The sequence below is a fragment of the Xenopus tropicalis genome, chromosome 5 (assembly GCF_000004195.4).
Source record: "Xenopus tropicalis strain Nigerian chromosome 5, UCB_Xtro_10.0, whole genome shotgun sequence".
NCBI classification, from domain to species: domain Eukaryota; kingdom Metazoa; phylum Chordata; class Amphibia; order Anura; family Pipidae; genus Xenopus; species Xenopus tropicalis.
This window is the reverse complement of record NC_030681.2, coordinates 94,232,155-94,249,711: the sequence shown is the minus strand read 5'-3', so window position 1 is coordinate 94,249,711 and position 17,557 is coordinate 94,232,155. Positions and strand designations below refer to the sequence as shown.

General features: G+C 32.5%; 1 protein-coding gene across 4 annotated transcripts in view; it reads left to right on the top strand.

Annotated features, from left to right (window-relative positions):
* The window catches only part of adgrb3 (adhesion G protein-coupled receptor B3), a 475,647-nt gene that overhangs the window by 166,506 nt on the left and 291,584 nt on the right, over positions 1-17,557 (top strand). For 3 of the 4 annotated variants that reach the window (XM_012963496.3, XM_004914501.4, XM_002936321.5), the window contains exon 3: positions 13,576-13,686. The exons of the other annotated variant lie outside the window; for it this stretch is intronic. In XM_012963496.3, the coding sequence (XP_012818950.1) occupies positions 13,576-13,686 (111 nt within the window). The remainder of the gene's footprint in view (positions 1-13,575; positions 13,687-17,557) is intronic. 4 annotated transcript variants of the gene reach the window in all.

Below are 17,557 nucleotides of genomic sequence, written 5' to 3'. Positions count from 1 at the left end.
GGCTCTGCTTGCCCACGTGAAGGGACTGAAGAGGGAATCAGGCATAGTCTTCTCCCTGATCCATTGCTGCTTTAGGGAGTCTGGACCACATGAGACATTGAAATCCTAAAAGCTGAGCCTTAAACTCCTCAAGTTATGTCTGCATGGTTTCACATTGGCAGTACAGACATTGATCATCTATAATTTTGCCTCATGGTGCTCATGCCCTTTGCATTTGTCTTGGACAATAAAATGTGTTCTGTTTTTGTTGCAGTGCAGAGATGCAGTTGCACAACATCCTCACTTTCCACACATCCTAACCTTTCCACAGCGAAGGCTTATCCTGGGTCCAATGTAATCCACATTCTACCTGACCTAGCAGGACAAGGCCTTTTCTAGTGAAGATAGGGTTAAGCATATTTTAATGCACTTTTAAAAATAGTTACCACCATATATAACACACCAAAGAGAAAACAGTAGCCATTTAACTGTGACAGCCTTCAGATTTCTAAAAAATGCTTCCGTAACAGTAAGTTCTCTTGGCCCCTACTGCATATATATATATATATTCCTATTTGGAAAACATATAATAAGGTAGACTACTTTGCAAACATTGTCTTAAAATAAGGGAACATGAAATAGTAAAATAACAGCAATGATCAAATTCAAGTCTAACATGCAAGGGTAAAACTCTGTATTATTGAACTTTCATTCAGAATGTTTGAAATGGAAATTGAAAGCTTCATTTCATACCCTTGAAAAATCTTTCCATTAGATAGTAGGGTTTGAGAAAGTTAAAATGTGCATACAGTAATGAAATATTTGAGCTAGATAGTCTACATGATATTTTTCATGATTACTACTTTGAAAGGCATGGAATGGCTTGATTAAAACTTACAGCTTCATGATTTTTATAATAAAATGTATTTTGTCTATGACAATGCTGACAAAATGAATATCAACTTTCACTTCACTCTGATAATAGATAGAAAATATAGAACACTAGCTAGGTTAATAACAAAGCAGCAGTGTTTGGAATCTATGATCTAGAACTGAAAGTCACATGTTTAAAGTACACTATAAAGATATTCTGGTTAATTGCCTTTACTTAAAGAGGTAACTAACTTAAAGGGTAACTAACTACTTAAGAAAAGTAATCTTTTGGGTTGTGCCCTGTAGGGAAAATAAGATTTTTTTTTTAGAGAAGCTTAAAGTCAGAGAAAAAATGTTATACCTAATAATTACATAATACAGCCACATTGTAACTGTGGCAGATCAATATTTCTGAAGAAGACATAGTCCTCAAAGAGAAAAATATGAACAATACAGAGGCAAACTCATTAGGCCTGTATAAGAATGCAAGTATGAAAGGGGGAGTCTTCACCCCTAATACTAGTGTTTTTTGGACAGACAGGTTCCCTACAATGTTTCCATTGTTGTTAGAATAGCACCTGTATGCCAATGTATAATGTTAATATAAATTATATTATTCTATCTAACAATGAGTTTAAGAGAGAAGCTTGGAGAGAATAACTGGATAAATTCATACCTGGATGCTCATCCCCTTGGACAGGTGCAGAAATTACCTATCGGAAGAAATAGGGAACCTACGCTGGAAAGAGTGAGGTTTTCATTTTGGCAGAGCAACACTTGATTTGGTAGGAGAGAGCATCTGTGAGATCTGCCAGAGAAGTAGGGATAAAAGAGTCCCTACAGAGATAAGTGTAGAGACCAGAAGATACAACCCAGACTGGATGGACTGGACTGCTGCCTTATCTGCAGCCTGAAACTCAAGCCACTTCTAGGAGAGCTAACAAGAGTAGCTATCTTTAAATCTACGAAAGGCACTCATAGTGCATTTATGAGACATATGATTACACCAAAACATGTATAAAAGGCACAGTTTTAGTTTTGTGCATAGATAAACTGTACTATTCCATTTGGAATTTATGAACATACTAGCTAGCCAGTCAGTTTGTACCACACTAGTCGGCAATTTAGACTCATTGTACTTTATTGATGTATTGTATAAGATACTGTATAAGAGTATAATTTGGGGCTGTATTAGGGGGATGCTGCACATGATTTACCAGATTTCCTAATTTTTCCTACTCTTATGGCAAATAATGGGAGGAGCAGTGGCTTAGGGAGGGTGGAGTTTGAAGGCCAAGCATCGCTTGAAGGCCTTGAAGGTATGTTTGGAACTCCTGTATCATGAACATAATATAGCAATTATGAGGTACCCTTTGTTAAGGGAAAAGTAAAGCTTTGACTAAATGCAGGACTTCAAAGGTAATTTTGAAGTAAATGTCTAAAACCCAACGTACTAGAGAAGCCTGGTCCAAAATAGGGGGATGACATGATAGAAGTTAGAGTTATATAAGTTGGAAAGTTTTGGAACAATAAACTGATAACATAAATATTTATAGAAAAACACCACTGCAAGTTTCTGCTTGAATTTCTGTAAATTGAAGCACCTGTTAAACATTAAAAAGTCTAATCTTGCAAGCACTTTTTCCTGACATGCCCTGCAATCAGCAAAAATAGAATAAAGTGGGTGGAAAAGAGAGAGAGAAATTGTCAGGCACATATATTTTAGATCATATTTCTTCAGTTTTTCTGGGAAGAGTGAAAGTTAGCTGTGCATATTATTAAAGAAACAATGTTTTTCTTAAAAAAAATATTCCTGTAGCAATCACACATTATTTCAATGTGATCAGCAGCCCATTTCACTAATTTGGGTACAGAAAAAATATAATCTAATATCGTTTGGTTGCAGCACTTTTATCTGGCGTTTTATCGTTTTTCTGTCATGTCTTGCTTCTGCAATGTTACCTTTTAATGAAACCTTTTAAAATAATTGTAGTGTAACAGTGCAGGCAGAGGTACTTGTACAGTTTTAATCAATGTTTCACTGTTTGTGGCACCTGCATTCCATTTATATTCTGCTGGTTTTCTTTGGAAAAAAGAATGTCTTGATTATTGGTGGGGGGGATGATTCACAGGCTGCCTAACCTTTCTTCTTGCATCCCATTTTTTGTAGGTATTTATTTATATTCTATTGTTGTACTCTTACACATCTGTTTTATGAATGTAGTATTTGATCTCTTATCCAGAAACCCAATGTTCAGTAAGCTGTTAATTACGATCTCCATTTTAAGCAGATAAATCCAATTTATTTTTATTATAGCCCTTTTCTTTGTTATAATAAACCAGAACTTTGTACTTGTCATACTGGTGACAAAACAGTGGTATTTAGTTTATTTAATGTTTACATTTTTTTAGTAGACTTAAGGTGCGGTGATCCAAATTATTCCAGAATATTCCAGATAATAGATCTTTATATACATATATATGTGTATGAGAGCATATAGCGGCACCCATTTCTTCAAGAAAGAAGGTTGAAATATGTGTTTTGAACCAGTGCCTAATTTATAGTTATGTTGTAGCTCATAAGGAGTTAGTTTAAGTCAGGCAAGAGCATCTTTCTTTTCTATATTCAGTGGGGTAAGGCAGTGGAAGAGCCACATTAATTTATTCATATGTGTTCAATAACGTTGCTGCCAAAATTTTGTCTCTATGTGCATTGCCCTGTTATCCTCAAGTTTAAAGTGTGATGGTGAGAAGAGTTGGTCCTTGGGCCATGTATTATTCAAGTATATTAGAGAGATCTCATTGCCTACACAGAGGTGGTTACATTGTTAGCAAAAGTGTTAAATTAGTAATTTTTGTGATGTTTTGCAAATATTGACATGATTCATAATTTTCTTTTGGAAAATACATTTAAATATAATTTATTTTACAACAAAAAAGTTCTAAAGATACTTTTATTCTGAGTAAGGACCAATACCCAGCACAGGGTGGCATTGCTAGAAATTACTAGGTCAAGAAATAAACAAATAGCTGGTTGACTATTGTAGCTGAAGTCATATATAATTTGCTTCTGAGAATGAATCACTGAGATGTAATCAAAGATGAATCTAAATCTCTAAACTTGATAATGTACTCAAGGCCTAGAGTCCTTGTCACCAAAGGTTATGATTGTGTAAATATATATATATATATATACAGTCCCAACAAGGGTAGCACACCACAGAGAGGGGGTTGAAGCCTGGGTGCTACTGCAAAAAAAATCTAAATATAGATGCAATAAATGCAAGCAATCACAGGACTTTGGGAAGTCCTGTGAGTGCTTGCGTTTGTTGCATATATATATATATATATATATATATATATAGCGAACCCAGGGTGGCACTCCTCAAGGAAAATGATTTAAATATCCAAAAAAGACCAGCAACACCGAGTTATATTCCAAAAACAATCAATTGTCTATTAAAAACGCATGAACAGCCAACGTTACATTTCGGTCCCCATCGGGACCTTAACCATAACACCTTAACCATAACTCGGTGTTGCTGGTCTTTTTTGGATATATATATATATATATACATATACTGTAGGTATTTAATATAGATATTTGCATATCTTTTGCTGGTTAGAATGATCCAGAATAAAAGCGTTCAATCAAGAATAGGTATTTATTCAACAACTGTTCAAGGCCCACATCTACAGGGCTTTAAATAGATAATAATGTGTTTGGCAACCTATTCAGCCTATTCAGATGATTTACTAGAACAATACAGGTAAAATATACCCCTTTTTGTCTCTTCTGCACATTGTTTTCTGTGGTTCTTTCCACATACTGGTTTCAGGAATCCTTAGCCAAATGAAAGGTTAATTTAAGCAAACTGGGAGTGCATTTTCTCAGGCACTCCTGAAACATGCCCTTTTACCTGTGAAAGAAAGTCACTGGATTGCAATCTATTTTGGAATTCATCTAAGCAAAACTGGTTTCACTAATTTTGCTACCTGGTTTCATTAATGTACTATTAATATGATGTATGATCAATTTGCATTGGATGACATTAACAATGCACTGGTTTAAATGAACCGTAAATTGTGAATGAGTTGTGCTACAATGGCACTATTAAACACTGCACTTAATGGGGGGGATTTATCAATGGTTGAGTTTTATTTTATTCTTGATTCAAGGTTTTTGTCTCTTAAAACCCTCAAATTCAATTTTATGTTTAGAAAACTCGAATATCTGGTGCAAAAAACTCAAATGTAAAACATTGCCATCTAAAAGCTTGTGAGTTTCTATAGAAGCGAAAGGGAGTTGTCCTAGGCAAAGTAAAGCCATATGTTCAATTTAAGTTTGAGTTTTATTAGAATTTTTTTCGAGTTTGAAACTCAAATATTTGAGTATTCAAGTTTTTTTATTCACACAAATTTACCACTTTAATATACCAATAAATAAGCGAGCATTCGATATGCAAGTTTAATCAATTTAGAAAAGGAAGCTTGAATCCATAAATTTGAATTTTAATAAATAAACCCCTATGTGTAAAAACAAATGATTCAAGTAATTCATATTACTCTTTGTAATCCAGATTTTCTTACTTTTAATATGTATCCTCAGTTAAATACAATGAAAAATGATTTCTCAGTGACTGAGACACTGATCAAATAACCTCTTCTGTATATACTGCAAAATTGCTTAATTGTGCTACAAATTACAGTCCATCCAATTGCTTACATTTTCAGGACCTCAGAAATGAATGAACCCCTGTTATACTATAACCCACTGAAAAAATTGCTTCAATGCTGTCTGCAGAGCAAAACTACAAAGTGGTACAGGATGTATTTAGGTGCCTTCAGCTTTGCAAACTAACAATTTCACACAAAAGCCCCATTCACCTACAATCACAATTACTGAACTAATGTTGCATGGAAACAAGGCAATCTGTGAATATCTAAAATAACATTTGACAATGTAATATTGCTCATTAGACAGTTTATGATTAAATGTTGGTCATAGGTGTAGCTGTAGGGTGTTATTTTCCCTATTACATATATATGGTGACACAAAGTATTTTTTCTACTAGTGAGAAGGCCCACATCACAAAACTTTGATTACATACATGGAAAGGTGTTAAACAAGTAGAAGCAACAGGGAAAGAAATCTAGGTCATAGGAAGGACTTTTTAACAGTTAAACCACCATTTCAATTTTTTAGGGGATCAGAAATAAAAGGTGTAAAATCCTGGAAAGTGTCAACTCAGGCAAATGCATTATGCAATATATGTTGGTGAGACCACAAAAAAAGTTATACAATGCAGGAAGCTTGAGGTTTCACTGTAATTTCAGATATTACTTTTATCTCTTGCCTCATACCTGAACATGCTTGTAAAATTCAGAGAGCAGTAAACTAATTTTATGTAGTGACACATTTAATTTTCTAGGTAATAGAAAAACAAAATATTTTCAAACATTGGATACCTCTTGCAATCTTGTGTCCATGAGAGGTGCTCTAAAAACACTTTCATGTTCTCTTTAGTTTCCCATAAACGATTAAAAAGAGTAAGCTTAGATTAAATCAGTCAGACAAAAGACCAGCAATGAGATATTCGCTGGTATCTGTACCCACAGACAATAGAAGACATAGCTTTAAAGTAATGGTTGTGATTTATTTCTTTAGCACTTTAATTGCTTTGACTTTCTGGTTGAATGTTCCAGCAACTTGTTTGTACTTTCTCTACCTCAGGGACAGATATAGTTTTACAGTCTTTTAATGCAGATGTTCCTTTCCTACAGTATATCATTTTTGATTCTTTCATAAACCACATTGTCTATGTAAGTATGGGAAAAATGAAACCCACGCAAGATAGGTAGAGACTGAAAATTGGCATACCGAGATATAAACCATATCAGCCATGGATACTTACTAAATCTCTAATGTAAACAATTATTTGATGCTAAAAAGACATTTTGAAATAACCTGAATGAAGCATAAGCCTTAAAGTGGAATTACTATTTCTACAAACATGCACTTTAGTGCATTTGTGGACGGTTAACAATTCTTTTTCACGAACGTGTTTTTAATTATATTTTTTTTTAATATATATTTTTTCATATTTATGCTAACATATTTCTCCTATTAAACATAACTCAACCATGCTATTTAACAGTTATAAACCTTCCTTCATTCCCCTCTTTTGAGTCTATCATGCATTGCTGACAGCTATCTGATTGGAGAGGAGAATTCCCTGATCAATTAGTTGTCAGCAAGACAATGATTGATTGGTAAAATATAGAGGCAGATAAAAAGTGTCAGTTATAAAGGCAAATAGGCAGCTCCACATCATCTTGATTATAATAGTGCCACCTTTTGTGCCAGCGATTGCTCAGTCACTGTAATAGTGACTGCATCAAGAAAGGGGAGTTGCTTGCTTTCATCAAAGTGCATAGTTTCAAAATGCCCTTCCTGCTAATAGCAACCAAAGTAGAACATATTTATTATGTATATTATATTATTTGTATGTAAGTTACAGTACAGTATGTTTTTATTAATATTTAGCATAACTAATTTTCATCAGATATGAAAAGTAATAATTTTATATTATTTTAAAGCACTGATGTTCTTCAAAGAAGAATTTCTAAAATATTAAACATTTAAAGACCTATTTATCAACATCCTCATTTTTTTTTTTTAAACAATGAGTAAACTTTTTTCTTTAATACTATGCATGCCATGTGATTTATTCATCAGCCTTTTTAAAAAAGCACCAGCAAAATATATAAAAAAAAAAGACAGCAGGAAAAAGGCGAATTCTAAATAAAGCTGTGCAAGTTTTCTAATTAATGCGGCATATGAAAAGGTAGATTGCACTATATATCATTACCCTTCATCATTACCATGAAACTGCCTCAACAATCATAACCAACTGAATGCCTCCATGTACATACTGGGTGCAACACAAAAGATTAGGCTCACCAAGCCCTGATTTTTCCATGTTAATATCAATGTTAAGCTGTTGCAAAGATGATATAAGCCAGAGTGTGCAATGGATTAACTAGGTATTACAGGAGGGTATGAATGATTGTATCAAACAGAAAACATAGTTAAGATTATTTTCTTTCCTTTTATACATAAAAAAAAATCCTTTACAGCTATTCAGGAATACTGTAGGGTCAGCAGAATTTAAAGCTGTTCTGTTTCATTATTTTAAGCTACAACTTCCAGAAACCTTTATCAGCTTTGGGCAGTTTAGACTTATAGTTTCTAACCACAGGTAGACCATAAATATGTCCTGGAAATGACGTCTCAAATACATAAGGATTGTACTTTTATAACATTGACTAACACAATATCAGTATAGAGTACCTTCAGAAGAAATATCTACATGGATGTCTCCAGTAACATGCTTAGACTGACTATCCTGCCATACATTGCTGTGAAATATCCTACAAGCAGCATGATACACAGCATTAGTGGCTTTCAGAATCCATATATATTGGTAGTTTTGACTTGGATCAAAGTGCTTTTTACTGTTTATATTTCCTGCAACTTAACTCCTCTGCTGATTGCAGAGATGTGGTCCATTAGAGCCTTGCTTTATATAATTGCTAATAAGTTCCAAGAGGATTACAAAACATTGTACAGGTGCTAGGATGTTTTTATCTTTTATGGGTCGTTATGGGAATACAGCATTCAGCCTTTTCATTTTAAAGAGCTGTAATTACACTGCTTTGATGTCACCTTTTGATGCATTTATGAGAGGAAGACTATAGTGTAAGTGTTTTCCTTCTGGTACCGTGTTTAGCATTGTTATCTGTTAAAACAGTCCTATTCTTGACATTTACCAGTAGAAAAAGGTTACATGATTGCCCCACTTGTTAATTAACCAGTGAAACTGGTTCTAATTTTAGTTTTAAAAATATATACTAAAATATATTAAACTGATCTGCCAATTATTCTTGACAAATGGACTTGATCTTATTAGAGTTTCCTTTTTGTAATAAATCAATTTATTTGTCTTATTAATTGTAAAAGATGCAGCTAAACAATTTAACTAAAAGAACAACAAATAAAGTACACCAGTTTGTTAGCAAATGCCTCTTCTTTTAAAAATAAACTGGGTGGTTTCTTGTTGAGGTTCTCCATGTTTTCTCTACTCCCAGGTCTTCCTTGCACTGCCTTGGGCTGAGAACATAGTATAGTAGAGTTTACAGTACTATGCATGTGCCTGACTTTATTTGGAAGTATGGTGATTTGCAAGAAAAGAAAAGTTTAGTGATTCTTGGTCACTTGGGGGGATGCATAACAAATTGGTATTCCTAGAAAAAGTGACAACCCAGTGTTGTTTAGTTTCAGGAATGTTGACATCTTACATTTACATTTCCACATGATGCAGACAGTGAAAACAGATTTCCTAAGGTTAGATTTGTATTTTTATTATTTTTTAGTAGTTATCTTGCTGCACAGAACCTTGTTAATCCAATTTATCCAATTATATAAAATGTTATCGTTCTCTTCCTTCCTGTTTTTGCATGGTCTTCATTGTCCATGTCTTACTAATAAAATTGTTCACAACATCAAATACATTTTCCCAGTAGCCTAAATGCATGACATTAAAACATAGTACTTTATCTAGTCACACAACAGTGGACTTTATCTAGTTATTTAATATGGACAAGAGCTCAGAACTTCCCAGTTCAAGGAGACCTAGTTCTATATGAACAGTTCTGTACTTTATATATTTCTAAAGAGCAGTATTTCTGGATTAAGTAGTAATTAATTCATTAATACACCCATATTACAAAGCTCCTAAATGGGAGCTTTAAATTGTCACATCTGCGTTTTAAAACCCAGAATGTGTTCATATCCCAACATTGCATCATGTTCACCATGAATAATAGATAGCCATACCTACAGGTCGACTGGTAAAGAAAAGCATAAACAAGGTGCTCAACCACATCAGCATTCAGTTGACTTAGTTATGAACCCAAAAAAACTTGAGAGAACTCAGCTGAAATAAAAGGGTCTGTTATCCCATGTATTAAAAATGAACCTAAATGGGAAAATGCAGTATGTTAAAGAAATATTAACAACAAAGTGGCTAATTGCTACCTGAAAACCTGCATTTTTACATGAAGAGGTTTTCATCAACACCCCATTGCAGAAAACTGTAATACACAAAATCATTAAAATCCATTTATTTTCTGCTTGTGAACCTTAGTTGATTTAAAACAAAACATATATGTATATTTTTTTATTAAGCAATTATAAATTAGATTGTTGTTAGTCTACTGTACTTTTTAAATAAAAGTACACAAATATTGTCGTCCTATTATATATATATATATATATATATATATATATTTGAAAAATATATAATATATTTGCATTTTCTTTACACCCCATACATATGTTTTGTTGTAGATTACTAATTTCTGGTTTTATGATTTTTTTTAAATGTTTATAGAGTTGTTTGTGACTTTGTATTAGTTACCAAAGGAGTAAACTGAAAACTGAATTACATAAGTAACATCATTTTAAAATACCTTTTGCTCATTGTTTTACCTTGAAAAGATAACCTAGTCAATATGATCTAGTATTAGCAGCATAGTACTGTGTCAGTGTACCTGTATGTTCTAATCTCTACAAAGCTGAACTATTTTTGTTATGGCTTCTTTCCTATTGTACCATGTTTGAATATTTTGTAGTTTAGTATTTTTGAGACCAAAAGAACACATTCTCTTGAGAAATCTACACATGAAATTTCTACATGAGAAAAACAATGCTTATGTAGAAATTGTAATATACTGGCAACTCTACTATTACCAGTTCATTTTTGGGCTAACTGAAATCCCCATTTTTAAAACCTGCCACCGTTTTTATGCTTTTTATCTATTAACTTTTTATTATTTTTATCAATTATCTGTGTATCTATATATTATCCTTTTATCCATTCTAGGTGCTGGTGGCGCAGAAAAATTTTGCGCTCATCAAAAAAGGTTGGGGGCGCATCAAAATAGGCGCAGCCACAGCAAATTGGGTATAGTTCTGGTAAAATAGGTGTGGTCACGTTAAAACGGGCATTGTCTCGACAAAAAAAGTCACATGACAAATGTGTTTTGCAAATTTTCCGTTTTTTTCACAGTTTCGCAAATTTTACGGCAAAGTGAAACGGGACAGATTGGCTCATCACTACTTATCATTACTCATTCTGTCCAGGCTATAACAACTGTAACAAATTAGTGTTCATCACATGCCTTTAACTTAACATCTCATTTTTCCTGTCATTCCTGCCATATTTCTTACATTACATATATTCAAGGATGATTATATATTTTTCCTTTATTTAAATCTACAAAAATAACATGTATTTTTGGCTTATAAACTGAAATCAGCAGACTCAGTTGGCTAGTTTGGCTACACATACTGTTAGCTAGTTTGCTTAGTATTGGTCAGGTTCAGTGAAAAATGAAGCATAATAGCCATGCTTTATTATCTAAACAAAACTTCTACCACCCCTAAAACCTATACATACATTTTTTATGTATTTTAATGCCAATATTTATAACTAATAATACATTTATTTAATACTAACCTACATCAAATATAACATTAAAATAGGGCATTTTAACTGACCAAAATAGTAGCACCACAGGGATTAGTATTAGGAGCAGGGTACTTTAATTTTAAGATTACAATTAATTGTTATTGGGTGACCAGACCACTTGAAAATTCAGGGACATTTAGATGGCAGAGCTGAATTGAGTGCAGTTTACTTTAAATGCAATCAGTACTGCTCAGCTATGTGTCCCTAAATTTTCAAGTGATCTTGCCAATGGCGAAATACAGAATTTTGTTGCGAATCCATGCCTGCCAAAAAAATTCACTTATCACTAGCAGAATACTACTTCCTCCTTTATAGCTCTCAAGCTGTACTTGACTTAATTGTGCACTAGCTGAACTGTTATGTCCCGTGTGTCACTAAGAGGTTAGAGAGCTGAAAGCAGGGACTAGTGTTCTGGCTATTGTTAGACATCTGCTCACTCCAGCCCTTATAGATTACATTTTTGCCTAACTAACTAAATTGAGAAAAAAATGTATTTTGTGCAGTCTATCTATTTTACCCAGTTTCATTTTTACAGTGAACTGTTACTTTAAAACCACAAATCTTAAAACTTAAAAGGCGCGACGTTTCGCGCAAGTTTTAACACTACGAAAAAATCGCAACTTTTTGCGCAAGTTTTATGCTACGAAAAAATCGCAACTTTCGGAATGGCTACGAAAAACTCGCGTTTTTCCGCAAAAATCGTATTGGTAACGAAAAAGTCGCGATAATTTTCCGAAAAAAATCGCAAAATACTGATCATTACGAAAAAAACGCAATCGGGCGCATTCGGCCCGTTCGTGAGTAAGTAAATGGGCCCCTTAGTATTACAATATAATCTGGAATTTTCTAAAAGCACAGTCCACTGAAGACCACACTCACAAATGTATTAGGAATGTAACATTCATTTGTATCATACACAAATTGCTGATTTTAATTCAGTTCATATAAATAACTAGAAAACAAGATTTCATTGGTCACAGTTTTTTTTTTTTTTCTTATGCTGTGACAACAAAAATATTTTGGCAAAAAACAGTAAATTATTTTCTAATCTACTGATATAATAACATACACAAACCAATAATTAACATTGCCAAGGTAATTTCCCAAGATAATGTATACATTCTGTTCTGTATATTGGTATGTGTAAGTCACCATTCCACAAAAACCCTATAAATGATACAGTTCTCTAAGTGCTTATTTTGCCTTTATTGCATGATAAATTTACATTGTGGGCACACGCATTCCCAGATTGTCAATTCCTTTTTTTTGTGTTGCACACCCCTTGCTTCTTTTCTCCCGCTCCTTTTTTATTGACAAATAACAAATAACTCCTATGTTATTCTAGTTATTTAATAAATTCAATTGAAAAAAAACCCTTTTTTAAAAAAGTAATGTTTCCCTTACAATTTAAAATATGACACTGATCCCTATGGTACAGAAAGCAGATTTGGCCTCTGTCTCTACATACTTATCAATATATTTAACAAAAGAAGATAAATGAAAACACTACTTGTAAAACTAAAGCACATAATACAATGTTGTGTTAATATGTAACAAAAACCATACAATAAATAGAAAAACCTAATTCACATACACAGTTATTTATATTTTTCATCATAATGTTCAGTAATTACTGGTGTCTTATTTGTTGAAAAGGAGTGAAACATCTGACTTATTTTGCAGTTTTTTTTTGTTTTTTTTTTAATCTCTTTGCTTTAGTTTAAAAATTTTGGAGTGCTCCTCTGTATTTACATATTTTACAGACCCCATGTGACTTCTTATCCCTGGATTGAATAGCACTGATTAGAAAAACGATGCAAATAATTGGCTGTATCGCTTCACCCTATGCACATGGCCCCAGTTCTTGAGATGTTAAACATCATTCATGTATATTTTTGTGTTAGTAATTTTTATGTAAAAATTGCTCAGATAAATGTTGTTTTATTTTTTTGAAACAAGTCTTTATTATTACTATTGCTCATTGAGCAGTTGAGAACATTCAAATATAATCTGACTTATAAATTGTACCAAGATTGTTTAGGTCCATATTGCATGTGACATACGTGCTGTAACTTTTTTGAACAAATGTCTACACACAAGCTCTCATAAACCTTTATTCTGTCTTTAGAATTTGGAATGATGGGAGATCATACTATTAAAAGTCAGCGACCAAGATCTGTTCATGAGAAAAAGATCCCCCAGGAACAAGCTGATGCTGCTAAATTTATGGCACAAACTGGTAATTCACTAGTTACATTTTCTACTTACTGTTATTAATTCTAGCAAAAGCACTGCATGCTCCCATAAACCTTCTGCATATTTGTCCATTTTTTTCTCCAAAGCTGATACTTTTTTTTTTTGAATCATTTCTCCCACCAGTTACAGTTCCATAAATAAAGTAGCTGCAAATTAGACTGAGAATACTCATTGCAAATGTCGCTAACTAACCCATCCATGCTGTGATCTTTTTTAAATGAAAGCCATACATGAAAAGTGCTTGATAAAGCTTTCATTATGAATTTCATTTGAGCATATGTGCTTATTTTAAACAGCAGATATAATCCCTTGCTTTTTACTTATCCACACTGTCAAGTTAAATCTTTTTGTCTTTTATTAGCCTTCAAAACATTGTATAAAGCTAGTGGCATATTTATATAGATAAATTGATTAACAAATAAGAAGATGTATAGTACGTTCACTGAAATTATTTCTATAATCTCCATGCAAATCAGTATACTTAATAGTTTTAGTTGAGGGTGTTTCCTTCACATAACTCACTAATATAAAATCTAATATTATACTGGCTAAACACATCTGCTCCATAACCAAATAACACATCATTTTTGTAGACCAATGATGCTTTAATACTTTGTAAGGCTTTGACTTTTAAATGCTGTGTTAGAAAGCATGTCCCTAATTTTTATGATTCTAGTATCAGTTGCATGTGAGCTTAAAATATATAAAAAAACAAATTTATCATATAAAGTGGGAGGTCATAAACTTTGTTGCATTCATTGTTTTGTAATTCACTCTAAATCATGTATATCCTATGTCAGAAATATTATTATGATAATAATATTACACCATTGTGGTAAAACTATATATTACAAGGAGTGAAGCACCACTGCTAAAAATGTATAGGGAAGCACGGAGAAGTATAAAATGCAGTTTTTCAACAACTGCTAGATGACAACAGTCTCTGAGAGAGGACTGAAATTGTAATTATGGCAATGCTAACATAGGATAAGTAGAATTATACAATCAAGAGAATGAGATGCGAAAATGTCATCCCACAAGGTAAGCTACTAAGCTAAGCCTTTTGTAACAACACTAATGATTAGAAATAATGTACTATTAAATTTTTTGCATATTTAAGACAGGTATATCTAACATGAAGTCATGTATTTATTGATGAACTGCAGTTCCCAAAACCTTTGACAACCAGAGCTGGAAAGGGTTCTTGGCTTTGCAGTTCAACTATAGTTAGAAGATTAATAGGCTAGAAGAAACCACCTCAAAATATTATGATCCAAAAAAGTTTGATACCAGAGATTAGCAGGCAACCTAACTAAAATGATTAATATGTTACTTTTTTTCAAATGCAATTTACAATGTATTTTAATGGTAATATATGCTTTAATAAAAATCACTGAGGATTTTAGAAGCTTTGCTGGTCTTCATGACCTCAAACAAAACATCCAATTTCCAGAGTTGTTTCTTATTAGTAACAGTCAGTGTATGCAATTCCTTGTATAATTCATGAGTCCATATTCTTTTCATTAGTACGTCTTAGCTATAGTATTGTTAAAATCAGCATTTTCTTAATATGGTAAGGGAACTCCCATGTGACCTCTTATATCATTATAATAATTGGAAGAAAAATACAGTATTACTTATGTAAACAGTATTGGTTTGTAGACTTTTAGTCAGTTTTATTTTGTATTGCTGAAAATAGAGTATTTTACTGGCCTATGAGCCAACAAATTCTAAGCTGAATGCATTGGATTTTGTATATGGATAATTTGCAGCTATTTTAAAACAATAAATGGAGTTAGTGCAGTGTTGTTTTATTGATGTTGTCTTGAATACTTTATTATTATTATATTTGTTAAGTGCTATGACCCATGTATATATATATATATATATATATATATATATATATAGGCAAAATCATAGTCAGAAGAACTGCTGTTTCAGACCCAGCTAAACAAGACCATAATACCCTAGAAATCTTTAATGTGGCGGTGATGTGTTCTCTAATAGAAATTGTCCAGCTTAATATATAGTTTTTGTCAGAGCAAAGGGGTATTGAGGAAAGAGTATATAAGAAGATAACCCTCCATTGCTTTATTGGTGCCTTGGTGCAGGATCACACAGCATGGTACACTAATATATATATCTATATATATATATATATATATATATATATATATATCTGAATGCTGACACTTATGTAGTAGAACAAACAGCCTGGGTGAAGTCAATCAACCAGTCCATCAATGTATACATTCCAACGTTGCAAGAAGAGCCATGTTCACGGGGCTTATAAGATTTTACATGTAAATAGTCTTGGTTTAAAATCTTATAAGTCCAGTGATTGCAGAACTTCTTTGCTCAGAACCTTGGCTCTCTGGAAAAGGGATCTTTCAGTAATTTGAATCTGCATAGTTTAGTCTACTAAAAAATAATTTACACATTAAATAAAACCAATATGATTTAGTATATAGTTATGATCAACTACAAGGTATTGTTTTATTATCATTATACAGAAAAAGGAAATCATTCAAATGGAGTCTGTGGGAGATGGCTTTTCCATAATTCGGAACTCTGGCAGTGTGGGATTCATAGGAAGCACTTTGATCATATACTGTCTCCTATTTATGTATGCCCCTTTATATATATATATATATATATATATATATATATATATATATATATATATATATATATATATATATATATCTTTAATTGGGCTGGTATATTTTGAGAAAGTAATGAGCTAGATGCAAATATCTGCTGCTGTGTTTATAGAGCTTAATACAGCCTTGAAAATGCAAGATTAAAGTAGTCACCGGAACTCTGAAGAGCATTTAGTACTGTTTTTTCCTCTGGTTGTTCTAGTCCTGTTCTAACATAAAATACGTTGAAGAAGGTAAACTCAGTCCTATGCAGAATTTATTACTTAGGAAAATTATTAAATGTCAGGTCCCACAGCCCAGGGACACTCTGAGTTTATATATTTACAACAAACACTTTCTGCCACACTAAAACAATATATGGAAAAGGATAAAAAAAAAAATAAGGATTTATGAACAGTAAAATCCGAAATTACATAGATAATTTATTTTATAAAAAATCTATATTTATATTATAATTTACAGATTCAGAGCTTGAAGAGAAAATCCATAAAATGTCTATCTAGAGCACAAATCTGTTTGCATTTTGACCAGGCCCCAAAATAAAGCGGCCACTATTTAAGAGCAAAATGACTTACAGGCATATTCATAAAACGTACAATATGCATAAGATTTTTTAGTACATGCAATACCAAGCCATATGTAATATGTTAAACATGTATAAGTTACAAATACAGTACAACTAAGGGGAAAGTTTTTTTAACAATCATATTATTAATTATGAATAGATTTGATTTTACAGGACACCAATAAAAGTGAATTAGATCAATACTGACAATAATCAAATCCACTTGAGATTTTTTTTTTTAAAATATAAATTGTATATTTACCTATAGTCTTCTATTCAACAGCCCCACACTAGTCATTCTTTTGGCTGATCTGGGATTTTGAATCCTGGAGATTCAGATTAATATAGATTTTTAGAAATATTTATTGAATTGATTACCCAGTTGGATTGAGTCCACCAAAATTTGAATTTCTGCCTCTATGTATTTTACAAATATTTGGTAAATATATATGATAATAGATTGATGACAAGGACCATCTTGTAACTTGTTTATTAATTTACTAACTTCATAACTATGCTAAATACTTCCAAACTGTAAGGGAGAGTTAAAAAGCAGACACTAATTCATGCTAATATCAGTTTGGTTTTAGCTAGTGATGAGCTAATCTGTCCCGCAAAATGGAGAA